The 27,951-nt window shown below is 43.7% G+C and overlaps 1 protein-coding gene across 2 annotated transcripts in view; it reads right to left on the bottom strand.

Moving 5' to 3' along the window:
- RIMKLB (ribosomal modification protein rimK like family member B) overlaps positions 1-27,951 on the bottom strand; it is a 77,431-nt gene extending 49,480 nt beyond the window's left edge. The window contains exons 1-3 of one of the 2 annotated variants that reach the window (XR_003899818.1): positions 27,407-27,944; positions 25,939-26,455; positions 18,813-19,035 (exon numbers count right to left, since the gene is read on the bottom strand). Coding sequence is in view for 1 of the 2 variants with exons in the window: in XM_024209308.2 (XP_024065076.1) it covers positions 18,813-18,987 (175 nt within the window). In the remaining variant the exon portion in view is untranslated. Of the gene's footprint in view, positions 1-18,812; positions 19,036-25,938; positions 26,456-27,406 lie in introns of both variants that reach the window. The other variant, XM_024209308.2, reaches the window with a different exon arrangement.

Below are 27,951 nucleotides of genomic sequence, written 5' to 3'. Positions count from 1 at the left end.
ATGGGCTACAGGGAAGTGGCCCAGGGGAATGCAGTTAGTTAAAAGAACGTGGCATGTGGCTGACATTTAGAGGGTCCCTAGGCTGGGACCCAGAGCAGTGAGAGGAACTGGGTCCCCCTAGCCTCCAGCCAACAGCCATTGGGGAAGTGGCTGTGCCAAGAGAAGGGAGTTTAGACAGGCCCAAGGAAGGGACTGTATGTTCACCTGTTACCCCCTCTTCTCTGGAAGGAGGCTGAACTGAAACGGACACAGCTAAAGAGCCGGAGTTAGAGGCCTAAAGGGAAGGTGAAGAACTTCCAGGGAGGAAGCCCTGGGGGTGCTGCTCCATCCCAGAGCAAAAACCTTCACACACAAGTAGGCCAACTACAGCACTGAGATCAGTCCTCAATCTGACCAACAGGGCCTGAGCCAATGGAGAGCTAAAGAAACGTCGTCAATGGAAGGGTACTGTGATGGGCCCGGTTGAACAAAGGACTGAGCCCGGTAAGGGCTGCAGGACATTTTGGACTTATACCCCAGAAAGGGTGTTTGTCTGTTTGCACGTGGACTGTGTGTGACTTGGCCAGAAGCCTGAGTCACTGAAGACCTGCCTGACAGGTGCAGCAGCCAACAGGGGGCACTGGGAAATTGAGAAAAACTGCAGGCATGCACACACTCGAATAGGGGGTGCTCACAAGAGGTGGGTGCCACCCCATTACAGACAAAGTCTAATTGGCTCTAATCAGCCATGTAATGTTCCCTTTTGTAACCAAATCCTTAGTTTATTGCTGATTATCTGTTCTGAACAGTTTTAAGGGCTAGTTGTATATAACCAAGTTGAAGGCTTCATGTTTATGTGCAGAGGCGCACAATTTGCATCTGCCCAAAATTAATCAATAACTGAATTTTTTTAAAAACCTACATTTCTTACACTTAGCCAGATTTCCTGTGCTCAAACAAACATTAGGTCAGTTTGTCACATCCTCTTCCCAGTATACAGCCCAGGGAAATGCACCACATAGATTGCAACAGATAATTCACTCTGGAGGAGGGAGCCTACCAGGCTGGTAATGCATTTGAAGCTTTGCAGGCATCAAATCTGGACAGACTGGCCTGAGAGATTACACCAATCGTTAAGCAGAAACAAGCCTGGACATTACAGCTCTGCCCATGACATTCACACCATTATCTCCATTTGTTAAATTGCCTCTCAAAGTTAGATAAATTTTCTTTATTCAGAATTGAGATTAAGTATGCAACTCAATCCAAACACCACCTACTTCTGTGATGTCAGTGCAAAGATATTGAAAAGAATCCTTTTGCCCTAAGTCAAAAGTTCTGTGGTATTGTCCCAACAAGGCAAGAAAATAGACTACTAGATGGCCAATTACAGATCCTTTCCAACACAAATTCCTATAATCCTAGCTGGGCATTTTCTACTCTTCTGAGGGTATATCTACACTGCAATTAAACAACTGCAGATGGCCCGTGTCAGCTGACTGGGGCTCAAACTACAAAGCTGTTTAATTGCAGTGTAGACATTCGGGCTCGGGCACAGCTTGGGTTCTGAGACCTCCTAAGGGGGAAGAGTAGACATACTGTGAATTCCCATACCCTCACTTGCTAGAGCTAATTCATCATTTTAAATGCTGCACTGCAAGAAAACAGGATTGACTCAAAGATGAAGTCCTGGTGGTTCTTTGAGGCGTTGTCCCTATCTATATTCCACTGAGAGTTATATGCATGCACCATGCGTCCAGAGCTAGAGATTTTGTAGTAGTCCATTGTTCCGCACATGCGCCCCTGCTCCTCCTCATGGTTTCAACCTAGGTGATAAAGGGTGGGGGGACCGACCGCCCCCTCAGGTCCTCTGCCACCACAAGTCAATCAAATCCACAAATCTTGCAGAACCTCCAGTTACAAGTAAGTAACCTCCTCTTCTTGGAGTGATGCTCCCTATTGTATTCCACTGAGGGTGATTGACAAGCAGTACCTTTTTAGAAGGAGGGTGCAGGGAAGATGATGGAACAGTAGAACGGAGGACAGCCGCACCGAATGAGGCATCTGTTGCAGTGTCTTGCACTAGGGCATAATGGGAAGAGAAGGTGAGTACCAAACTCCATGTGGCCCCCCTACATATGTCTGTGAGCGGCACATCATGAAGTGCAGCCATAGTTGATGCTTGCTCTCTTGTGGAATGGGCCTGTACCCCAAGGGGTGGAAACAGTCCCAATAACTGATAACAGAGCGTAATGCATTTCAAAACCCACTTAAAAATTCTCTGAGCACAGATGGCCTGCCCTTTAATTCTTTCTGCTATAGCGAGAAATAGCCTAGGAGACTTCCTGAACAGATTTGTCCTCTGCAGATAAAAGGCCAGAGCTCTACAGACAATGAGGGAGTGAAGGCGGCTTTCCTCCTCTGAGGCATACGGCTTCAAAAAGGTAGGTAGGTAAGTGTATGGGTTGGTTGAGGTCAAAGCAGGAAAACACTTTTGCCAGAAACTTGGGATACAAACACGAGAAAACTTTGTCCTTATGGAACATGGTGAAAGGGGGGGTCCGCCATCATCGCCTCCAATTCACCCACCCTTCTCACCAAGGTAACAGCTATCACAAAAGCGACCTTCATGGAAAGAAGGGAAAGGGAGCAGGAGGCCAGAGGTTCAAAGGGCAACTTCATCAAAGCCATGAGGACGAGGTTGAGGTCCCACTGGGGAGCAATGGATTGAACGAGAAGACACGTCCCCATTAAGCCCTTCCAGAATCAAACAGTCAATGGGTGAGTGACAACTGAGTACCCCTCCACAGTGGGGTGGAAAACACTAATGACCACTACATGCACTTTCACAGAGCTGAGAGCAAGTTCCAGTGCCTTCAGGGATAGGAGATAATCCAAGAGGAGAGAAATGCTTATGGTCTCAAGAGCAAAACCTTTGCATTGAGCCCAGGAGGCAAAGCATTTCCATTTGGCTTGGTAGGACCGCTTCATGGATTACTTCCTGCTACCGGAGAGGACGTCTCACACTGCCGACGAGCATTCTCATGCTAGCGAAGATGCCTATCCAAAAAACAGGTTCTCAGGTGAAGTATCTGCGGATTGGGATGTCTGATCCCACCATTGTGTTGCCTGAGTAGTTCTGGGAATGTAACTAGCAGGAGAGGAGGATGCTTCAACATGCAGAGAAGAGAAGGAAACCAGAACTGGCGAGGCCAGAATGGTGCAATCAGAATGACCGTTGCTATCTCCTGCCAAATCTTGAAGGATGTGGGGAAGGAGTGGTAAGGGAGGGAAGGCATAATTGTTCTGGTCCAATCAGCCAATGACTAGGGGGTCATCTTGGGAGCGGACTCTGAGCCTGCCCCTGGAACAGTACTGGATGCATTTGGTATTAGTGCAGGGGGCAAAGAGATCTCTAACCGGAGTCCCCAAATGGTCAAAAATGTCTATGACCACAGAGTCGTGCAGCTCCCATTCGTGATCGCCACGAAATTCCTGCTGAGAGCATCTGTAATCATTTTCTTAGTCCCTGGGAGATAAAGCCATTGACAACGGGATACTGTGTGCAAGGCACCATTTCCAGAGGAGATTCACTTCTGCACAAAGTGCTGGCAACCTCCTGCCCCCTTGTTTGTTTATGTAGTAAACTGTAGTGATATTTTCCAACATGATGAGAATATGGCAGGAGCATATGGACAGGAGAAATGTGTGACACGCTGTCCATACTGCCCGAAGTTCTAGGATGATTTATGTGCATCCTGGATTCCCGAGCAGACTAAATCCCTTGCATCATGTGTTCATCCACAATGACTGTCATGCTTGGGGAGGACAGAAGGAACAGCATTCCAGTGCAAAACTGATCTGGGTCCATCCACCACTGAAGGGAGGAAAGAAACTGGGGGGGGGGTGGGGGTCAGTCAGTAGGATGTCCATGGAATGGAGCATCAGAGAGCAGGCTCTCTGTAACCACAGCTGTAAACAGTGGAAGCGAAGACGAGCGAAGGCAGTGATGTATGCGCACACCATCATGTGGCCAAGAAGGGAAAGGCAAGTTCTGGCCAAAACCACAGGACTGGAGGTCACCGAAACAATCAGTTCCAGCAGGGTCAGGAACCTGTCCTGTGGTAGGTAGGCATGCACAGAGACTGCATTGATGTGTGCCCTGATGAATGAGGGAGTGTGTTGGGTCCATGTCGATTTTTCAACATTTACACTCACACCCAAGGAGGAGAGGAGTAGAAGCAGCAGGGAAGTTGATGCTTGAGCCTTGCTACTGGATCGCACTGACAGCAGCCAGTCATTGAGGTAAGGGAAGAGGAGGACCCCTTGACGCTGGAGGTAGGCCACCACTACAGAGACGACGTTGGTGAAGACCTGGGGGGCAGTGGTGTGTCTGAACGGTAGAACCCTGTATTGGAAATGCTAAGGGTCCACTGTAAACCTCAGGAATCATCTGTGGGCAGGTGGATATCTATGTGAAAGTAAGCATCTTGCATATCGAGAGCCGTAAACCACATGCCTTTTTCTAGCAAAGGTCTGATGGCCACGAGCGTGACCATACAAAACTTTGGTTTGTGTATGAAGCAGTTGAGACGACGGAGATCTAGGATTGCTCTCCATCCTCCCTTTTTCTTGAGTACCAGGAAGTAGGTGGAAGTAGAACCCTGCGCCTTGAAAGGCCATGGGCACAGGGTCTATCACCCCTCTCTGCAGAAGGGAGTCCACCTGTAGGACGAGGATACTGTCATAAGAGTGGTCCCAGAAGCGTGATAGGACATGGGAATGAGATGGCTATACGATCGAGTTCACAATGCTATGTTGAATGACATCCAGGACCCACTTTTCTGTTATCACACCCCAGACTGGTAGAAAGAGAGCAAGGTGATGGGGTGCAAGAAGAGTAGGGTGCAAGGTGGTTGACAGTTCTCTATTTGCATTTGGGTGCTGATGTATAAATGTCTAGCGATTGCAGGGTGACTCTAGCCTTTGAGTATAGTGAATCATCAGTCTTCCAGTTGAAGAGGTGAGATTCATTAAAGGGGAGGTCCTCAATTGTGTTTTGTATCTCCCTCGGGAAACCAGAGGAATGTAACCAGGATTCCCTCTTCATAACAATCCTTGTGGCCGTAGTGCCCAAAGACATGTCCATTGAATCTACCACAGCCTGGAGTGTCGTCCTGGAAACCAGTTTGTCTTCCTGTAAAACAACCTGGAAATGGGCACGGTCCTGCTGGAGCTTGTCTGTAAATTCTGCTAACTGGCCATAATTCAAAAAGTCATATTTTGCTAGTAGTGCCAGGTAATTAGAGATGTGGAACTGAAAGCTGGCCAACAAACAGACCTTACGACCCAGAAGGTCCAGCCTCTTTACCCTCCCTTGTCAGTTGGAGTGGAATGTGGGTGCTGCTGCCTGGCCTGCTCAGTAGCGGCTTGAATAACCAGGGAGGGGGGGGGGGGGGGGGGGGGGGGAACAGACACACAGACTTCACCAGTACATAATCTCTCTTTTCTGCCCCCTTCAGAGTGGGCGCACAAGTTATTGGGGTATGCCAGATGGCGTGGGCCAGTTGGAGAATTACACTGTTGCTTGGTAGCATCACTCTGTCCAGTACCAATATATGCAGAATGTCCAGTAACTGAGGCTATGGCTACACTGGCGCTTTACAGCGCTGCAACTTTCTCGCTCAGGGAAAAACACGCCCCTGAGCGCAGCAAGTTACAGCACCTTGGTTTCTCTGCTGACATTACCAACATTTAAAAATTCAATTTAAAAATTGCTTCTTTCTTTGCTTACCTGATGAAACCTGGTATTTGCTTTTCTGACAACTATATCTCAAAATTGGAAAATTAGTAAAGCAGTGCATTGGAGAGCAGGTTCCTTTGCTGCTTGTTACATCAGCAATTGTGCAAGACACTTGTAACTACTGACTTGGGTCTTGGCAAATAAAAAAGCCATTTCAGTTTGCCTTTTAGTAGTAACCAAGTTCTATCCAATTAACTTTGTGTCTCTTACTCCCTCTAATCTGAATTTCCAAGGACCCGACGATTCCCATGGCTTCAGCAGTACCGATGGAGTGTGAGAGAGGCTCAGCAACCAGGACCAGGGGGTCCAGCATTCTATGTGACTTCTTGTCGTGTTTGTGGGGCTTGGAACCTGCTGCTTCTCTGTGGCTGGAACTCCTGGAGGGTGCAGTGTCTTTCTTGCGCCTTGAGGAAGGCTTACAGCCATGCTTAGGCGCACAGCTAGGCCCTGGCACGGGATCCATAGCATTGGTACTGGTGGAACCGGACTGTAGTTCTGTAATAGAAGGCGCACTCCTTGACTGCTCAGGTGGATGTATAGGGGGATTCTCCAGCCTGGATCCAACTGTAGCCTCCTGGTGACCTCCATGAGGTGCTTCTTGAGGCAGAGAGCCCGGCATTCCCAGGTATAGGCAGAGAAGGAGAGGCAGATATTGCACCTGCATGCAACATGGGCTTCCTCCAAGCAGTAAAGGCAGCATTGGTGCTCGTCGCTGATTGAAAACAAGCAAGGGCAGGAAGCGCAGATCTTTGGCATAATCCAGTACCCATGCGTGGGTGCCAGGGGGAGAGGAGGGGCTGGTAGGTGGGAAATTGCCAAAGCAGCATCCCTAAGTCCTTAAATCCTAAGAAAACTCCTATTAACACTAAAAGAGCTTAATCTAGAGAAGCATGATGCCTATCTAGTCCAGTTTCTTACCTTCTCAATGCAGCAACCAGATGAGTGCATTGGTCCATCTAGCCACTTCCTGCTATAGTGCATCAAACCACTGATTCATCTAGTTCAGTATTCAATCTCTGCTGGATATTTTTAGCAAAGGGTGGGGGGGGAATCCATAATACACTTGGATATATTGTGTAACACCATATAATTAGGTGATGGAGAGTGTGTATATGAAGAGGAAGGGGAGTTTCTTAATGCAAGTGATCAGCTGAAGCATGAGATTTGATTAGCTCTCATCTTGCCTTCAAAAGGAACACTCTCCTTTTACCCTCCAATCTGTCAGTGAACATATGGATCTGGAATTTAGGGGCCAAATTGACTAGCGCGCACACTAGATTTCCCCATTCATTCCAATGACTTGCACATTATAAGAATGCATGAGTCTGTCTCTCTTCTAAACCAGAGTATGGTTTCAATCCAGTATCTGCAATATATGGCAAGAATGGCTGTGTCTGTAGTGGAGGTGATTGAATCAGAGGCCTTTTCTACATTATGGCTGAAACAATTCCAGTAGTGAGGGTAATCCAGCACAGTTTTCTTGATCATTGAGAGCAGACTATTTCTCCTCCCATCCTTAGGTAACATTAGTACATTTTGCCTATCATGATGTTTAGAAAGTGGCTTCCATCCAAGCTCAACATGCTGTGCAAACATTAAAAGGGCACTGTCAAGTTAAAAAAAAAAAATCACAACTGTCTGAAAATGTTGTACATCCTATTACCACTTGCAATATCTAGCTGAAAGAGATAAATAAAAGGAAAAATACATATATATTAGTGTACTTGACAGTAGTCTAGTCAAATTCAGTTTCCCCCTGTATAGTCAGTTTCCCTTATTTATGCCAGTTTCATACAGTAATGGGGAAATAAATTAAAGGAAAATGTTATTGTAAAAACAACAAAAATTGACAGAGTGACTCAGGAGCAGGTGCCAGATCTCATGCTACTTTTAATTCGGCCTTTGAAATTAACGAGATTAAGATCCCTTTAAACCTCACAACCTTATGAGGTCAGTCAGAATTTTGGCCCCATTTTACTTATGGGGAAACTGAAGCACAAAAAGGCGAAGTGACTTGTCCACAGTCAAACAGTGAGTCAGTGGAATTTCTAGGAATAGAATCCATGTCTCCTAATGCCCAATCGTGTGCTTTAAGCACTAAATGACCTTGTTTCATCATATTCCACCTAACCAAGATATCCTAATATCCAGCGTCCCCCACACCCACAATCCCAAGTAGTAATCAAATGATGTGTATTATTCATGAACTGATGACCTCTAGCACTGCTCTAGGGAAAGGTGAAAGTAAATCCAAGATACCCCGCAGTCATTCCCTGAAGGGACTGGGGGTAGAGTTGTTTTCTGATCAAATCTAGTGAGATGCTTAAATTCAACCCTCTGCATGTGACATAGATAAGCATCCAGGTTTGATCCATTTTGACACAAGATTGTTTTCCCCCAATACATCCAGCCTTGGGATTCCTTGCAGTGATCCCAAAATTCAGCCACGTTCTTCAGCATTTTCAAACAGTGACCTGTTTGGAGGTTCAAGCTGCAGCTTCCTTCAGTTCTGACTGTCTTGCTCAATGGTCTAAAAGGTGAGTAAAACAGAATGGCCTGACTTCTAAGAGCATTTCTGAGGTGATGTATGAAGAAAAAACTCCCCACACAAAGATTCTTGTCCTTCTAACTTGCTTAACTGAATCATGCACAGATGATACTCTAGGGTGAGGCCCGTTCTACTATTGGTGGGATATTATTGAGATCCTCTGGAGTCACTGAAGAACTTTAAAATAGCTATGCACACTTTTAGCCGTCATTATGTGGAATTAGCCCCAACAGAATACCACATTTGTGAGCTCCAATACCTGCAAGTAAGGAAACTGCCAACCACAGCAACATTCTGGCACATAACTTAAGGCTCTCTTGTCTGTATGTTCAGCGTGGGAAAGTTTATGTTCAATGCCATGATGATGAAAGCACGCAGAGAAACAGCAATGTTCACCGCTTCATGTGGCAGCTATTAAAAAACGTATCTGATATAATAACGGAGGGGTTCGAATTGCAGCTTCTTTGGTCATTCAGGCCCTGGCACCTAAAGTTTACTGCTGTTACATAATCTCATGCCTATACTCAGCAGCTACTATTACAAACCCCACTACTTGTGGTCCATAGTTGCCAAATAATGACAATCACCCCTAGGGTTCAACCTGAATCAATTTGGCAAGTCCTTGGAAATTCAGATTAGAGGGAGTAAGAGACACAAAGTTAATTGGATAGAACTTGGTTACTACTAAAAGGCAAACTGAAATGGCTTTTTTATTTGCCAAGACCCAAGTCAGTAGTTACAAGTGTCTTGCACAATTGCTGATCAAGCAGCAAAGGAACCTGCTCTCCAATGCACTGCTTTACTAATTTTCCAATTTTGAGATATAGTTGTCAGAAAAGCAAATACCAGGTTTCATCAGGTAAGCAAAGAAAGAAGCAATTTTTAAATTGAATTTTTAAATGTTGGTAATGTCAGCAGAGAAACCAAGGATTGAATAAACCACAGATTAACCTTGCTTTTCCTCCTAGAGATGGCCCTAACTAGTCAAATTTGAGGCACACTAGGAGGAGGGCAAGAACTCTTGCACTTTTGCTGTTCTTGCTCATGGAATAAAGACCACAGCTGCTCTAATAGGCACCCATCTCAGCACCTTTCATGAGTACTAAATTCACCTAATTTCTAGTCACTGTTCGGTATTTTGTGCTCATTGTAATTTTCTCTCCAGCCTCTAGTGTGGAGTTACATCATCCACACATCATCAAGGAGAGTTTGTGATGGCTGTTGCCAGCAGCAGGAGACATGCCAATTCTGCAGTGCTGGGCAAGGATGGACACGGCTGCTGGCCTCCGTTCCATCATTCCCAGAGCCATTTGCTGCATACCGTAGGGAGGACTCTCAAACAGAGCTGTATGACTAATACCAGAAAGATGCTGAAGGGAGCAGTAGCAAAACATCTGGACATCGAGCTAACTGAAAAAGGGGCAGAAATGAAAACATCTCTTGGTAGATTTAATGGCAGCTCTTTAAAACACAACAAGAAAACATCTTTCCACCAGAGATGATCCAGGGCCACCCCTTCTGTTGTACTGAAAAGGAGGATAGTCATCCTCTAATCCTCATTGTTCCTTCCAGTTCTCTCAACCTGAAGATATGCCCACATGTCCTGGTCTCATTATTCCCTTTAGCATCTTCACCCGTCACCACAGGAACTTGGCGAGACAGGACCTCAACTACTGGTTTCCAATTCAATGGCTGAATCAATAACAAGGGGCAGATTGTATGAGGGGAAATGAATCAGGTCCCAGGATGTGGTGGAGAGGTAGGTCAGGGTGGACTTACACTGGCAGCTGCGACCAGGAAGGATGCAGTCTAGAGACACCTCAGATGCTTGGATTAGCATCTTCTATTGACAGTAGGGGAAAGCCATTCTCTGCAACCCAACATCTCCGTTTTATTAATATCTCCCTTTCAAAATACAGAAATAAAAACCCCTAGCCATTTCCCAGACATCATCCACCTGGCAACAAATAGGCTAGCTAACCATAGCTTGGATCTTTTCACTTATGCACATACCACTACTCTCCCTTCCTGTAATCCCTAATCCAGGTTCTCATTCATTTTTGCATCCCCAATTGTGGGGGGAGCCCAGAAGATCTTCTAAAGACTGCAGTCTTAGTTTTATGACCAAACACTTTTTAGGACACACCACCGCCGTTCAATCCAACAGCTCTAACTGCTGAAAAGCTCATGAAAGAGCCTCTCTGTTTTACCTCACAACCTCTCTCCTCCAATATCAGAGGCAAGGAGGAGCTACTACTCTCAAACTGCTAATAATTACAGAGCAAGGTTTTCAAAGATGGATGCTCAGGTGAACAATTTTGGTGGAAGAGGGATTCAGAGTTCCTTAGTGATGCTCTCACCAGCATCTAGGTCCTATGCTCCATTTCTCTGCTGGCCAGCCTCTTTTTTTTTTTTTTTTTTTTTAAGTCATGCAAGACCTATACACAGGCAAGGGACAAAAAAACCTACTCAATTCTATATAGATAACTGTTGGGTTACATATCTTTGTCCATCTCCCGCTTCCACTCATAGCAAAATTGTTCCCTATAGTCTATTCTTCACGGCTTTGTTTAGTCTAGTTTTAAATGTCCCAGCCAAACGAAAGAGGAACAAACTGGGCATGAGGAATGTTCCGTCATTACCCTTGGGGAAGACTATTCCATAGTTTAACAGAACTCTTAGTGTTAATATCCAGACTAAAGTGTCACAGCTTTGCTCAATTTCATCCCATTTACTTCGTCACTTTCAGAGGAACACAGCAATTGCCATACCAGATCAGCTCAGTAGTCCATCTAGTTTAATAATGCAGTACTCTATCTCCAACAGTGGCCAGCAGCAGATGCTTCCGTGTAGGGTACAAGAACCCTGAAGTTGCAAGTTATGGAGTATCCTGCCCATAGGGAAAAAATCACCCTCCACTTCCTTTATAGTGTGGTTTATGCCCCAATTCATGAAAGGTTTCTATCCCTTCCAAACTTTAAAAAAAAAAAAAAAAAAAAAAAACAACCTATTACTGTAATTCTGGATGTTCTCGATTTCCATATAAATATACAATCCTGTTTTGAGTCCTACTAACTTTTTGACCTGAGTGGTATTTTATGGCAAGGAGTTCCACTGTTAACAGTGCACTGCGTAAACGGATAATGTATTTCCTTTTATCAGTTTTCAACTTGCTGCCTTTCAATCTCATTTAATGCTCCATTGTTCTTGTTTTGTGAGAAACAGTGAACAGAAGGGTCCAATCTACTTTCTCTGTAGCATTCGTTATTTTGTATGACAGCTTATTATATCCTGTGTTATTCATCTCTTTTCATAGAATCATAGGCTTTAACGTCAGAAGGGATCATTATGATCGTCTAGTCTGACCTCCTGCACAACTCAGGCCACAGAATCTCACCCACCCACTCCTGTATCAAATCCCTAACCTATGTCTGAGCTATTGAAGTCCTCAAATCATGGCTTAAAGACTTCAAGGTGCAGAGAATCCTCCAGCAAGTGACACTGTGCCCCACACTGCAGAGGAAGGCGAAAAACCCCCAGGGCCTCTGCCAATCTGCCCTGGAGGAAAATTCCTTCCCGACCCCAAATATGGCAATCAGCTAAACCCTGAGCATGTGGGCAAGACTCACGAGCCAGACACCCAGGAAAGAATTCTCTGTAGTAACTCACATCCCACCCCATCTAACATCCCATCACAAGCCATTGGGCATATTTACCGCTAATAGTCAAAGACCAATCTCATTATACATCCCCTCCATAAGATTAACAAGCTTAGTCTTGAAGCCAGATTTGCCTTTTGCCCCCACTACTCCCCTTGGAAGGCTGTTCCAGAACTTCAATCCTCTGATGGTTAGAAACCTTCATCTAATTTCAAGTCTAAACTTCCTGATGGCCAGTTTATATCCATTTATTTTTGTGTCCACTTTGGTACTGAGCTTAAATAATTCCTCTCCCTCCCTGGTATTTATTCCTCTGATAAATTTGTAGAGAGCAATCATATCTCCCCTCAGCCTTCTTTTGGTTAGGCTAAACAAGCCAAGCTCTTTGAGTCTCCTTTCATAAGACAGGTTTTCCATTCCTCAGATCATCCTAGTAGCCCTTCTCTGTACCTGTTCCAGTTTGAATTCATCCTTCTTAAACATGGGAGACCAGAACTGCACAAAGTATTCCATATGAGGTCTCACCAGTGCCTTGTATAACGGTACTAACACCTCCTTATCTCTACTGGAAATACCTCGCCTGATACATCCCAAGACCGCATTAGCTTTTTTCACGGCCATATCACATTGGCGGCTCCTAGTCATCCTGTGATCAACCAATACTCCGAGGTCCTTCTCCTCCTCTGTTACTTCCAGTTTAACACAATAATTCTTGTTATTAATCCCTAAATGCATGACCTTGCACTTTTCACTATTAAATTTCATCCTATTACTCCAGTTTACAAGGTCATCTTGATCTTCCTGTAAGATATCCCGGTCCTTCTCTGTATTGGCAATAACTCCCAGCTTTGTGTCATCCGCAAACTTTATTAGCACATTCCCACTTTTTGTGCCAAGGTCAGTAATAAAAAGATTAAATAAGATTCGTCCCAAAACCGATCCCTGAGGAACTCCACTAGTAACCTCCCTCCAGCCTGACAGTTCACCTTTCAGTACGACTCGTTGTAGTCTCCCCTTTAACCAGTTCCTTATCCACCTTTCAATTTTCATATTGATTCCCATCTTTTCCAATTTAGCTAATAATTCCCCATGTGGAACCATATCGAATGCCTTACTGAAATCCAGGTAAATTAGATCCACTGCATTTCCTTTGTCTAAAAAATCTGTTACCTCCTCAAAGAAGATCAGGTTGGTTTGGCACGGTCTACCTTTTGTAAAACCACGTTGTAATTTGTCCCAATTACCGTTGACCTCAATGTCCTTAACTACTTTCTCCTTCAAAATTTTTTCCAAGACCTTGCATACTACAGATGTCAAACTAACAGACCTGTAGTTACCCGGATCACATTTTTTTCCCTTTCTTAAAGATAGGAACTATGTTAGCAATTCTCCAGTCATATGGTACAACCCCTGAGTTTACAGATTCATTAAAAATTCTTGCTAATGGGCTTGCAATTTCATGTGCCAGTTCCTTTAATATTCTTGGATGAAGATTATCTGGGCCCTCCGATTTAATCCCATTAAGCTGTTCGAGTTTGGCTTCTACCTCGGATGTGGTAATATCTACCTCCATTGCCTCATTCCCATTTGTCATCCTACCATTATCCCTAAGCTCCTCATTAGCCTCATTAAAGACTGAGGCAAAGTATTTGTTTAGATACTGGGCCGTGCCTAGATTATCCTTAACCTCACTCCATACTCAGTGTTTAGCGGCCCCACTTCTTTCTTTGTTTTCTTCTTATTTATATGGCTATAGAACCTTTTACTATTGGTTTTAATTCCCTTTGCAAGGTCCAACTCTACATGGCTTTTGGTCTTTCTCACTTTATCCCTACATGTTCTGACCTCAATAAGGTAGCTTTCCTTGCTGATCACTCCCACTCCTTGTAGGCTGCTTTTTCTTAATCACCTCTCTGAGATGCTTGCTCATTCAGCTCGGTCTACAACTCCTGCCTATGAATTTTTTCCCCTTTCTTGGGATGCAGGCTTCTGATAGTTTCTGCAACTTTGACTTGAAGTAATTCCAGGCCTCCTCCACCTTTAGATCCCCAATTTCTTCAGTCCAATCCACTTCCCTAACTAATTTCCTTAATTTTTTAAAATTAGCCCTTTTGAAATCAAAAACCCTAGTCACAGAACTATTTTTGTTTATCCTTCCATTTAGTTTAAACTGAATTAGCTCATGATCGCTCGAACCAAGGTTGTCCCCTACAACCATTTCTTCTATGAGGTCCTCGCTACTCACCAAAACCAAATCTAAAATGGCATCCACTCTTGTTGGTTCAGCAACTACTTGGTGAAGGAATCCATCAGCTATCACATCTAGGAAAATCTGAACCCTATTATTATTACTAGCACTTGTCCTCCAGTCTATATCTGGAAAGTTAAAGTCTCCCATGATCACACAATTCCTATTAGTATTTAATTAATTAAAAACATTAAAAAGATCTCTATCCATATCTAAATCAGATCCCAGCGGTCTATAGCACACCCCAAGCACTATCTCAGGGGATGCTCTAGTAGCTTTCTTCCCCAATGTGATTTTTGCCCAGACAGACTGTCTTATCCATTCCATCCCTTCTTATTTCTTTACAGTCTACCTCATCATTGATATACAATGCTACTCCACCACTTTTGCCTTTATTTCGGTCTTTCCTAAACAGCACATAGCCTTCAATACCTGTACTCCAGTCATGACTACTATTCCATCATGTTTCTGTTATCCCTATAATATCCGGTTTCACTTCCTGCACTAGTTCCTCCACTTTGTTACCTAGGCTCCTCACATTGGTGTACAAACATCTTAATTCTTGCTGTTTGGCTTCGCTCACATTCTTTACCCGATTAAGCACAGACATTCTACCACCAGTATCACCTATTAGAATGGTATCTACACTACCCTTCCTCTGTACGTCCATTCTCCTACCCACGGCTGTATCCTTCCTTTCTTCGTTTTCTTCCCTCTCAATGTTAAAATCCAGCGTGGAGATTACCTGGACATCTCCCAACCATCTCCCCCCAATTCCTAGTTTAAAGCTCTCTTAATCAGTTGTGCCAGCCTCCATCCTAGAAATCTATTTCCCTCCCTACTCAGGTGAAGTCCATCCCAAGAGAACAGTCCTCTGTCCATGAATGCCTCCCAGTGGCCATACATTCCAAAGCCCTCCTTATAGCACCACTGCCTGAGCCATCTGTTGATCGTCAATCTTGTCACACCTTTGTTGCCCTTCTCTAGGAACCGGCAGAATCCCACTGAAGATCACCTGAGCCTCGATTTCCTTAAGCGTCTTCCTCAGCCTGGCATAGTCTCCCTTGATACGTTCCAGCAAGAATCTAGCTGTATCATTTGTTCCCACATGAAGGACAATCAGTGGATTCTTTCCCGCTCCCGTTAGGATCCTCTTCAGCCTCAGGTCCACATCCCATATCTTAGCTCCCGGCAGACAGCACACCCTTCTGTTCTCTGGATCAGCTCTGGTTACAGGCCTGTCTATTCTTCTCAGTAAGGAGTCTCCAATCCGTAGACCTGCCTTTTCCTGGTAACGGTGTGATTCTCCGGTCTTATCCCGTGTTCCCTCTGGCTACAAGTCCTCTCAATTCCTATTCACCCTTGCAATCCTCCACAACCCATCCCATATCCTCCTGGGGCTCATGTTTGGTGGTGTTATCTTCATTGACTCTTCCCCTCCTCTTATAGGACTAGCTGCTCTTCTCTCCTTCCTTGCCCTCTCATTTCTATTTTCCTCAGTAAGATTTTACTTCCAATTTTTAAAGAACACCTTTTTGCCCCAATTCTTTTACTCTACTGTTTAGTCATGGTGGCCTTTTTTTGACCCTCTTACTGGTTTTTTTATTATTATTATTTTGGGGTATACATTCAATTTGAACCTCTATTGTGGTGTTTTTTAAAAGTTTCCATGCAACTTGCAGGCATTTCACTCTTCTGACTGTTCCTTTTAATCTCCATTTAATGACCCTCCTCGTTTTTGTGTAGTTCCCCTTTTTGAAGTTAAATAATACTTTGGTAGCCTTCTCTGGTATTTTCTCCCCCACAAGGATGTTAAATTTAATTACATTATGGTCGCAAGTACTGAGCAGTTCAGCTACATTCACTTCTTGGATCAGATCGTGTGCGCCACTCAGGACTAAATCAAGAATTGCTTCCCCCTCTTGTGGGTTTCAGGACTAACTGCTTCAAGAAGCAGTCATTAATGGTATCCAGAAATGTTATCTCTGCATCCATTGTGAGATGGCATGTACCCAGTCAATACGATGATAGTTGAAATCCCCATTACTGGGTTTTCCATTTTTGTAACCTCTCCATTCTCCCTGAGCATTTCACAATTACCATCACCATCCTGGTCAGTAGTATATTTCTACTGCTATACTCTTATTATTAAAGCACGGAATTTCTAGCCATAGAGATTCTATGGTATAATTTGGGTCATTTAAGATTTTTACTATAGTTGACTATGCTTTCTTTCACATATAGTCCTATTCCCCCACCTGCACAACCTATTCTGTCATTCCTATATATTTTATACCCCGGTATTACCACATCCCATTGATATCATCGTTCCACCAAGTTTCTGTGGTGCCCGTTATATCAATAGCCTCATTTAACACCAGGCACTCAAGTTCACCTATCTTAGGTATTTGGACTTCTAGCAGTTGTATAACGAGCACTTACAAAATTTGTCTATATTTAGTTGTCTGCTTTCATGTGATCTAATTGAATAGGACTCTTTCTCTTCAACTCCTACCTGTACACTTTATCAACTTCTATCCTCTCCTCTTTACTAGGATATAGAGTTGCCCCATTTTACAGATAGTGTAGCTAGGCACACAGCACTAGCAGATTCTTTCAGAGGCAGTGTGATAAAATGAATGAGCTTGGGTTTGCCATATTAAAGATGTGGATTCCATTCCCAGCTGCCAGAGTAACCTTCTGTAGCTTCTTAGTGGAGTATGATGCCTTGTTCAATAATAGTTCTGTGCCCTTCACAACCCTGTACACCAATTGATATAAGAGATGAGTACAGAACACATTTATACTGGATCTATTCCAGTGCACCTTCCCCTCCTAAGCCAAAAGGTATTTTGACGGGGATGGGAAGAAAGTGGCAAAAGCAACAGTGGAAGACAACAGATTCATTTTGCCTGTGTCCCATCTGGAGATTTGGTTCTGTATATAGGTGCAACCACAGGGGGGAAAAAAGCCTGCAAGGCAGGGGGAAGAGATGACCAGGAGGGAGAATGTGGTTCAACAAAAGACAAAAATGAGGAGAAAGGAAGAGGAAGGCTAGGCAGACACGGCTAGCCTAAGCAAATTTCTCTTCCCACCCTTCCAGCCCATTTTATACCACTCCTTTAAACAAATATAAATGTTATTTAGGGTATTTTGCATCACCAAGGAGAAACAAAGTAAAAATGTTTAAAAGTGGGGGACAGAACACGTTTCCCACTCTGTCCATCCTTCCCAGCAGCTGTGCCTATGGTTCTGTGTTGCCTTAGCCCGGCACAGGGACAGTGGAGAAGCATGCTCGGCGCAGATAGAATGTTCTGAAATTTTAGCAGTAAGACTGTCATAAACGTGGAGTAACACAACTTTCACAACATGTTAATCAACAACTTAAAACTGCCAAATCTGAACAGACTTCATGAAGAAAACACAAAACACCTCTTTGACCACAGGACCATCTCCTTGACAAATTTCACATTCCTCATACAAATCTCGGAGCATTAGAAATCTTAAAGGTTGGAAAGATTTTGATAATGGGAACTCCTAGACAACTTTACGTAAGTGTCACTATTGCTCCTCTTATAATAGTGGCATTGTATTTTCAATATTATTTTACATCCCATTCCTTATACATCCTAACATCTTGTTTTCCTTTTGATCACTATTGAAGAGTTATTCATTGATTGTCCACAACACCAACAACAACTTTTTCCCAAACTGTTACAGCTAATTCAGAACCCACTAAGGTGTAGCAGTAGTTCAAATTATTTTGATGTGCATTACTTCACATTTGTCAACACTGAATTTCATTCACTCACCAAATTTTTTTGTTTTTTAAGTCCTGTCTTCTTCAGTCTTGACTAATCTAAATAACTGTGCATTGTTGAAATTTTATTTCCTGACCACTCACTTCTTCCAGATACCTTTTCATTTTGGTGTTTACACTCATCATATTTGAAGGAGACACACCTTAGTCACCTTTTAACTAAGCTACAGATATTCAACTATTTTAATCGCAATATAAATCAATCCTTCCAACTCCATGACTACTCATATTACTCTTCTCTGAAATTCCCTTTCAGTTTGCTTGCTTGCTTGGCTATCTAGGCTGAGTTCAGAACCCAACCTGCAGAGAGATATTGATGTGTTACCCTCACAGCTTCCCCTAAACTTAAGTAATCAACTTACAAAGCCCACACAAAATTAAATGAAGTCAATTCTCTTTAACCCAGCAATCCTGGAGGTAGTTAACCTTGTATTAGTTCATTATTGTCTCTTGGAGAGAACCACCTCATACAGTAAGGCTGGGTTGCCAAAGCATGATCCCAAGGCTCTAAAACAGAGTTGCTCCCCTCATTCTGCAGAGGGAGAACAAAGCTTATCCAACTGCCAATCAACAATTTCTATTTGATGATCAAGTACCCATGAGCGATGCATTTATATGCAATGTTAATTTAGATTAGGTGTCCTGATCCTGGCATATGTGCACTACATTGTCACAAAGGTTAGCCATCCCTGCATTACAATCTCCTTGTCAGATCCCCTCCCCAGCCCACATTCCGACCTTGACCTCATCCTCACCCAGGTTTCCATGCTCAATGGTCAGTACCACTTCATCCATCACCAAGGCCCGAAAGTCTAGTTCCTCTTCACAGCACTTGGCCTTGAGCGCCCTCAGGATCTCCTGTTGAGGATAGTCTTCCCTGATACGACGATCTGTTAAGAACCACAGCCTGGGAGCAACTGAGCTGCACATCTTGTTTGACTGGTCTTGCAATCTCTGGGATCTCCTTTTAATGGAACTCTAGATAAAGGAGAAGATAAGAAATCATAGTACAAACATTTCTGTCCACATGCTTCCCACCACCCCTCAAACCTCTTCCCTGTACACACAGCTCTGTCCTTGGTTCAGAGGGGAGGGAAAAAAAAAAGGTATCTATATAGCATTTCCTATCCAAAGATCTCAAGGATGCAATTAATGTCTTATAAACATTAATTAAGCTTCACATCTCCCTTGTGAGGACATTCAGTATTATCCCAATTTATTGATGGAAAAACTGAAGCATACAGAGATGAAGTAACGTGCCCAAGGCAATACACTGAGCCTGTGTCAGAATCAGGACTCAGGTCTGAGTCCCAGTTCTGTTCCTTAGTCACAAGGCCATCCTTCCTCATACACAGAAAATATCAGTGGATTCCAACCCACTCCCACAAGTGCTGCAAAGTACTGAATTTGAACACTGTTGGTGGAGATGATCCTGCCAGGTGACCAGTGAGACCGTATGGATTTGCATTGTTTTTGCTCCCCATGCTTTGGCTATATAGAGGACATCAGTCTCTAGTGACCTTTTACCACCTGCCAACATCATTAAAAACTGTAAAGCAATCAAGAAAGACTGATATGCAGACTGAAAAATCCACTGCACTGGTGTGTAAGAAACCTTCCTTGATGAATATGAGGAAGCATGAGGTAAGCAGCAGAATTCACGAAAACCTAGACTTTCACTTGTTTAAATATGAAGTTTCCTGTTCTCAGGGTTGCCAAAAAAAAGGAAAGAAAACTCTTCTGAATATGACCTGAAACAGGTACTATCTACCCATGGACTTGCCTATGCTGAGATTTTCCCTGGAAACAGCCATCAGTGGCCAGTAACTGGTAGACACTCAAAGTGTAGACAGGCAAAGCTGCTACTCAAGGCTTTCCCAAGCAGCAGGAGGATGAAATTAAAACTGGCCATTTTCACCTTCTATTTGGAACCCAGTGGGACAGCAAGGAAACTGTCAAGAACCATATCAACATCACACTACTGCTATTGCTTTGGAAACCTAAGATCAGCAGCACCATCAAGGACCAGAGCTCTTTATGCAGGAGAAAGGACAAAACCAACTGCTGGGGGAGGGGAAGTAAGAGAGCAGACCTGCCCCCTGTGGCAGACAAGAAGTTCTTGCAGAAGTGTGAGAGGGAGCACCTTCTCCTTCCAGCAGTGAAAAGGTGTTTGGAGTGAAGGGGGCAGGATTCAAGTTTTATACCCCTCGTAGATAGAAGTTACAATACAAAAGTCCCAAAGCAGTGTCCGCAGCACCCCAGTAACAATAATTTCTCCTTCCAAGCACCAAAAGGTGCAAGGGGGAGGGGAAGTCTGGGCTTATGCCTGGGCCTCACTGGCTCGCAATTCCCCAACCCTGCCCTACTTCATCTTTCATATTAGCCTCTGGGAAGTAGGTTAAGGTTTCCTTCTATGGCTAGCAGGTTACTGAAGCTCTGCTGGCTACGTACTTAACTATATATCCTCTTCAGTGCTTATTCAGAAATAGCAGAACATAAGAACAAAGGAAAAGCCAAGTTCAGAAGGTTTCTAGTCAATTTATCCTCCTTTCTGCTCCCTACAAACATGTCCTTACTATGGACAGACAGAAACTGACCACTTACTGTCTCTCTCCTCAAAAGCATACTATGTCCATTAGAAATGCAAACCCATCTCATTTTAAATCCAGCCATAGAGCATTAAGTGTGTAAAGAATACAACAGACAAATGTTTGGATTTTAAAGACCATGTCAATAAGAAGCCATTACAGATCTTCAGCATGTGTTTCAAGGGACTTGTCTACACAGGGAAGTTAGTGCACACTAAGCTAGAGTGTGAATTTAAAGCGCACTTGTTACTCCCACACTAATTCCCCATATGGACACACTTACTCCACACTAAGAGTGCTCCCAGGCAGTTTAGCTTAGTACACTTCCAAAGTGCATTAAGCTAACATGCACAAAGACACTCCATGCAGTGAGAGTGTCCACGTAATAAGCTAGTACAGAGTATCTAACACGCACCAGCTACTTCACTTTTTCCCTACGTCTCATCCCCTTGCCCCAGTATCAAAACCAGTGTCAAGTACTCTCACCTGTGCTTGTTTCCTACTCCTTCTTGCCAACAATGTGCCCCTCAGTTCCTCTGCCAAGTTTCTCAAATCTCTTCTTCCCAACCTAACACCTGCAGACACTCAGCCATCTCTTTCCTGATTATTTCAGCTCTTCCTTTCTCAAGAAGGCTGAGGCTGGCAGAGAAAAAAAAAAAACCTGAAGAATCTCTCATGCGGAGCTGCAGCATGAACAGGAAGGAGAAAAGCCATCTAGATACTGTCACTTATATATTAAGATGATATACACATCAGAAATGTCTTAGAGAGATATAGTTTGCAGTATTGTTTACACAAATATAGATCAGCCTTGCTAGAAACAATACTTTCTCCTTCTACAGTATCTTTCATCTGAAGATCTCAAAGTGGTTTATAAAATTTATAAACATTAAGACTCACATCCTTGTAAGGCAGGCAGGACATAGCCCCACTTTATTGACTGGGACATAGAAGTTAAGTGGCTTGCCTAAGGCCAGAAAGCAATTCACCAGCAGAGATGGGAAACAGAACTTACAAATCCTAGCTCCCAGTCCTCTGCTCTGCTAGCACTATACCACATGATCACCACCTCTTTCACATCCTAAGTAGGCCAGGCAGGGGTGTAACGATATCTTATCACCATTACTTCAACATTCTGATCAGAAAGAGAGTCTGGACTATTCAGCTTCAAGCTCTCATTAGAACTCTTCACTCAGTCAAAATTAGTTATCAGGGACACACTGAAAATATTACAATTTGTTCTATTAACGCCAGCATCTCAAGGGTCCTGCCCATATTCTCAAAAATATTCTTTCTGAGGAAAATGTGCCTCTCAGAGCTTGTCTACATTTAAAAGGCTGCAGCATCACCGATGCAGCTGTGCTGCACCGATGCAGCTTCACTGCTGCACTGATTCAGTGAAGAAGCTACCTACACCAATGGGAGAGCTTCTCCCATCAGTGTAGGAAATCCACCTCACAGAGAGGCAGCAGCTATGTAGAGGGGAGAAGCCATTTCATCAATATAGCATTGTCTATACCAGGAACTAGGTCACTATAATTGCATATAACTGTGAAAAATCCACTCCCCTGAGCAATACAGTTATACTGACATAAGTTACTAGTGTAGACCAAGCCTCAGACAGCAACATGCAGCATCAGCTTCTAAGTAGGATATGCTTTCCAGAATTCCTCCCCGGAAACTAACTCCACCCCCCTGGATCTAACAGACACACAGCCTGAGACAATGCTGGGTGTGTGTTAAACATTTTTGCAGTGTCTATGGGAGTACCAAATCCAAAATATGCATGCATGAGGGGGAGAGGGGAAACAGAAGATGGTTAAACATCTTCAGAGATTAGAAGTGGCTGAAAAGCCTTTGCACTAAAAGCCACAATGGCCAAACTGGGAACAATCTCTCAGCAGGTGCTCAACCCACTTACCTGATCAAAAGTGACAACAAAAAACCCATCAAGGACAACAGCTAACTGAATGTCAGTTAGACTACCCCTGCAATCACGGACTGCATCTGCTTCAGAGATTAAATCAGTCACAAACCCTCCAGTGATTTGATTATGGATGGAATGGAAGTGCCATCTCAACTTTTAGCTCTAGTACTCCACACCAGCTCCTTTTCCTCTTCATTTGCAGTCTTCCTCAGGCCTGGTCTACACTACGACTTTAATTCGGATTTAGCTGCGTTAATCCGAATTAACCCTTCACCCGTCCACACTACAGAGCCAGTTAATTCGAATTAAAGGGCACTTAAAATCGATTTCTGTACTCCACCTCGACGAGCGGAGTAGCGCCTAAATCGATTTTGTTAATTCGAATTAGGGTTAGTGTGGCCGCACACCACCGAATTAATGTGGTTAAAAACCGAATTAATGTGCTTAGTGTGGCCGCGCACAATCGAATTTATACAACCTGTTTCCCAAATTCGAATTATCTAAATTCGGATTAATCCTGTAGTGTAGACATACCCTCAGAGTACATCTCTAAACTGGAATAAAAGCCATGAGGCTGTATCGCAGGTGTTTAATTGTTGTGTAAACATACCCTGGTTGTCATCTTGTTCCCTGCAACAATCTAGTGGAACACACCTATTCTGCCTCAAATCATATAAGGTTTTATTCACTAAGCATGAAGGGAAAGTAGGCAGATCAGACTGGCTGTCTTTAGGTCCTAGAAACCTGAAGTCCTCTGTTTACACTCAGAACAGGTACGGCAAAAACTTCCTATCCCCACCAATACACCCTTGCCCTGCACATAATGAAGTACTTCCAGGAGCAAGAGGGGAGTTCAATCTCCATGGACCACTCATTCCTTGTCTCCAGACTAGTGATAGCCAACAAAAGGGACAATTGTGGTATTCTATTTTTTTTTTTTTATGTGAACAGTTTTCCTTTAGAAGATGAGAATCCAACAACTCATTTTATATTGTGCAAACTGAACTGTCAAAATAGTAACTCCTTTAGGTATTACTGACAAATGGCTGAATTAGAATTGATCGTCTAAGTGAAGAAGTAAACTGTTCCATAGCCCTTTTCCTCAAACTGCCATTGGCACAAGAGCTGTTGCATTAAAAAAAACAAAAACAAAAAAAACCCCACAATTTCTTCCCTGCAAGAATGCTGAATGAAATTCCAGATGTTTCACAACATTAGGACTCAATGTCATTTAGCCTCAATTATCTGGCTTGTGATCTGTGGTTATGGTATATTCCTACTGTCTACAGAATGGTCTGGGGCACAAGATATTGGAGAAGATCTCTCACATTAACTCTTTTCTAGTCTTTGGGTTAGATCCTGGTCTCAGTTACATCACGATGTATCCAAAGCAACTCCAGAGCTAATAACTGGAGACCAGAATCTAATTTTTAATAGATCTCCAGGTCTGTTTGATCCCTGCCAGTTCAGATTTGAGGGATTTAATGTTAATCAATAACAGGGGGGAAAAATCTGATCATCCCAAGGAGGAGGTAATCAGGAAAAAAAACCCACCCACCCACCGTCCTTTACTATGTACAGCATTGCACTCTTGTTTATGATTTCTAACAAAGCACCTATGCTCTCTTTGGCACATTATTGGGGAGAGGAAGGGTATTTTACTTTCCACAAAATCATCATGAATTAGCTGATGCTGGACTATACTTTAAACAGAACAAGTGCCTATTCCATGATGGCAATTTCTGCAACCCTATTTCGGAGGCCACACCTTAAGACAGTGTAATCAATAGCTACAAGACTAGCAAAGGACCTTTGAGAGATTGTCATAAATAGCAGTAAGGAAGATCGTTAGCCCATAGTTGATCAGAATTATTATGGCTCTGTCAGGGGATAAGATTGGGTGGGACAGTTAGCAAAATGCCATCCATCATACATTGGTGGGAAAGACTCTGACTGAATTTTACAGTTATTGTGCAAGGGGAGCAGAGTGGTATTTGACCACATTATGGAACCAGAACTGCTCCTTATGTCATGCTGAAAAGAGAACACTATCAAAATCAATTTTAAATTGAAGTACAAAATGCAGCTAATTCTACCTTCTGTGCATAGATACCAAGGCAATCAGCGCCTAAGAAAAAAATTACAGAAATAGTTATGTACCAAGAGTATATCCAATGAGAGAGAGATACACAGATAAGGACTTATTAAAAAGAAAGCTTTTGACCATTTATTACTTAAAAATAAAATTTAAAAAATGCAACCCTCTCTCCTGTCACTACAGCTAAACAGGCATGCCCAGGGACAACCACAAGTAGTAGAGTCCCTTTATTACAAAAATAAGAATTGGTTGCAGTTTTTATAAGAACATCATGTACAAACATGACTGCTACAAGGGCTTTAGAGAGAACAAAAGACTACAAAAACAATGGAATCAGAAAAAAAAATAAAGGCCATGGTATCCTGAACAGCAGCAGTGCAATCTGTCCATCACTCCTGCATGTCATCTGCCTTCCCCATATACACATTATACAATTTAAACACAGGCAGGTGAATCCAAAGTACACCTCTTTGAAAGCATAAGCACTGTATTCATACACCCCTCTTCCCCATCCCCTTTGGATATTTGTAGAGACCACTGCAGTCAAGGGAGGAAGGAATATATTAAGCATATTGGTAAACAGACTGCAGCAGGATAAAAAATAAAATCATCTTCTTTCTGCACCCTCTCCCCCCAATTCCTTCCCAGTATGCCCTCTCCTGCAGATAGGCAAATACTCAATTGGATCCTCTGACTGAATCCCATACTACTTTTATCTGCTCAATCTCTTCCCTTCAACTGAGTAATCTTAAAGATACCAGCAGCCCTTCTCCACAATCCCCCTCAGACACAGACATCCCCGCCCCCTTTCTTTCCTCATCTCTCCAGGCTTGCAAGTAGGTGATAACATTCTTCACCCATACACCCCAGTTTCTGATCTCCAGTGAGGAATCCATTCCCTTGCCTCCCTGCCTTACAAAGCTGATATTGGTCAACATTAACTCCCCCCACCACTTGATCTGTAAACATGTTACATCCATCTCCTTTCTCTCATAGACTCAGCTATTACACTCCTCTCTAGTGTGCACATAATGTATAAATTCCCCATTGCTTTCTCTGAGGCCAGCATGCCTCTGTCCTTATTCTCCCCCCCCCCGCCCCACAGAGTGGGTGTGTGATATAAACCCCCCTTTCCTGATCCATGTACATAGCCACTTCTCTCAGATCCCTTCCCCCACCCTGCTCTCAATCTCTGTGCATGCCTCTCTTGTAGCAGTGGGGGAGGGGAAAAAAGCTTTGAATGAATGAATGAATGTGGTATGACTTACCAGAGGTTTGGGGAGCAAGGGGTAAGAGATGAAGGGATGTCAAAGATGGGTGCTTCTTTCAGTGCCCCCAGTAACTGGAGCTTCAGTCCTGGCTCTCTCAGTGAGGTGAAGGCTTGCTGGTACCCTTCTTTCCTTGGTGCCCCCTGAGAAGAGGGTGCTAATGAAGTCCTTTCAGGGCCTCTCTGATCTGCACTCCAAGGGAGAAAGCAGTGTCCTGCTGGAGCCCCCAAGGCCAGGAAAGGAGCGATGAGGATTATGTTCTCCTGGTACTACAATGGGTGATGCCTGGCTTGTGCCCCCAGGGACCAAGGTGTGTTGGGGAAGGGGGTGGGGGATATTAAAAGTGATTCCCAGCTCCTCCCCCCCCTCGGGGGAGAGGAGGGTGGGGAAGAGAAGTGAGGATATTGATGTAGAGCTGTGGCAGCCTGCGCAAAATAGATTCAATCCAATAAGCCCCTCGCGTCTCTGCTTCCTCAAAACTGAACCCCTAACTGTCTGAGTCTGGAATCACCAACACCTACGGAAAGAAAGACATATTAGACATTAAAAAACCCAACCTATTAAACAGGGAATGAGATTGCAACCTGGAGAAAAGAGAATGAGACACACAAGACACTAAGAAAAAGCAGAACAAAAATCAGATGGATATAATTTTGGGGGGACTGTAAGTAAAACAAAATAATTTACATAAAATATATGAAATTAGAAGTCTTAAAAGGAAAGTCTTAAAAGAGGTTACACTTGGGCAATTGTGTGTTTAATACAGATGAGTCAATATCTATATCTTAATATAGGCAGAAAATTCTATGCTTTAAAAGAATAAAATTTTATTCTACACACTTTAAATATCACATTGTAAACGCAATCAAGACAAAAATGAGATTAACAGAACCATGTTTAAGGTCAGAAGCATGCTCATGTGAATGAAATCACAGCCCCCTAAAGCTCAGTGGTTTCTAAACAGAAGCAAATAACCAAAAGATAAAATCCATTTCTAAAAGGTGTTTGCTTCCATGATGTAATACGTTTAATTATTATAAAATTAATGATTGTACAGCACTTTCATCCTCCTTGGCACTATGTGTCGTAAGTGCCTGATCACAGAAGTTAACAATATACAATTATCCTTTTAAAAATCAAAAAGGCAACAAAAGAGAAAAAGAAACCCAGTTAAAAGGGTTTTGTTAGGAGTATGTGATACAATGCAAACATATTAAAACCATACAAAAACACCCCCAATTTTTGCATATCTTTATGTACAAAAAGGTTTTAATATCTGTTTACACATTGGTGCATATGAATATACACAGATGCCTGCAAGCACGAGTGTGTAAATGCAGATATTAACGTACACAAATAAATACCACGCAGATACAGAATTATCACAGCAGACATGAGTCTGGGGTGGAGGACACAGCACGATTTCAAATTCAAACCAGAAGAAACGTGTTTTTTTAAAGACACAAACCTGGCCGCTGCTTCTGTCCTCCCGGGCAGGATTGTGTGTGATGGTTGAAAAGTTGGGGATGGAGGGTTTAAAATTCTCCCCTTCTCCGCCAGGGACAGTGTAAAATATACATATGGGACCCAACTAAACCAGTGGAAACCAGGGGGGGATGGAAAGACAAGAGGGATAATCCCGAGAAAATGGGCCACTAATTAACCCACCCCCAGAAAAGGAGGCTCCCGACCATGCCCCCAGCAATAGCTATCCACGGCAGCCCCCCAAATTAGTCATGCTAATTAGGGCAGCTAATCAACCCTCCCAAACGTCCCCCATCTGGTAAGCAGTTGAGCTCCCCGCCACAAACGCCCCGGCCTTCACACCCGCTGAAACTAATAACCGCCCCCCCAGGTCCCCACCGGCCCAGCCCGCACTCCAGGCTGGGGGGCGGCGCGGGGTCCGGGCTGCTGGAGGGGGCCCAGTGGAGACTCGCTGCCCCCCCCCCGCGAGCAGGAGTCGCTCGGCGACGCTGGATGAGGGGGTGACGGTCGCCCCTTCCCTCGGCCCCC

The sequence above is a fragment of the Terrapene carolina genome, unplaced genomic scaffold (assembly GCF_002925995.2).
Source record: "Terrapene carolina triunguis isolate 2854851 unplaced genomic scaffold, T_m_triunguis-2.0 Scaffold112, whole genome shotgun sequence".
Classification (NCBI taxonomy): domain Eukaryota; kingdom Metazoa; phylum Chordata; order Testudines; family Emydidae; genus Terrapene; species Terrapene triunguis.
Note: the sequence above shows the minus strand (reverse complement) of the source record. Positions and strands in the feature narration are given on the sequence as shown.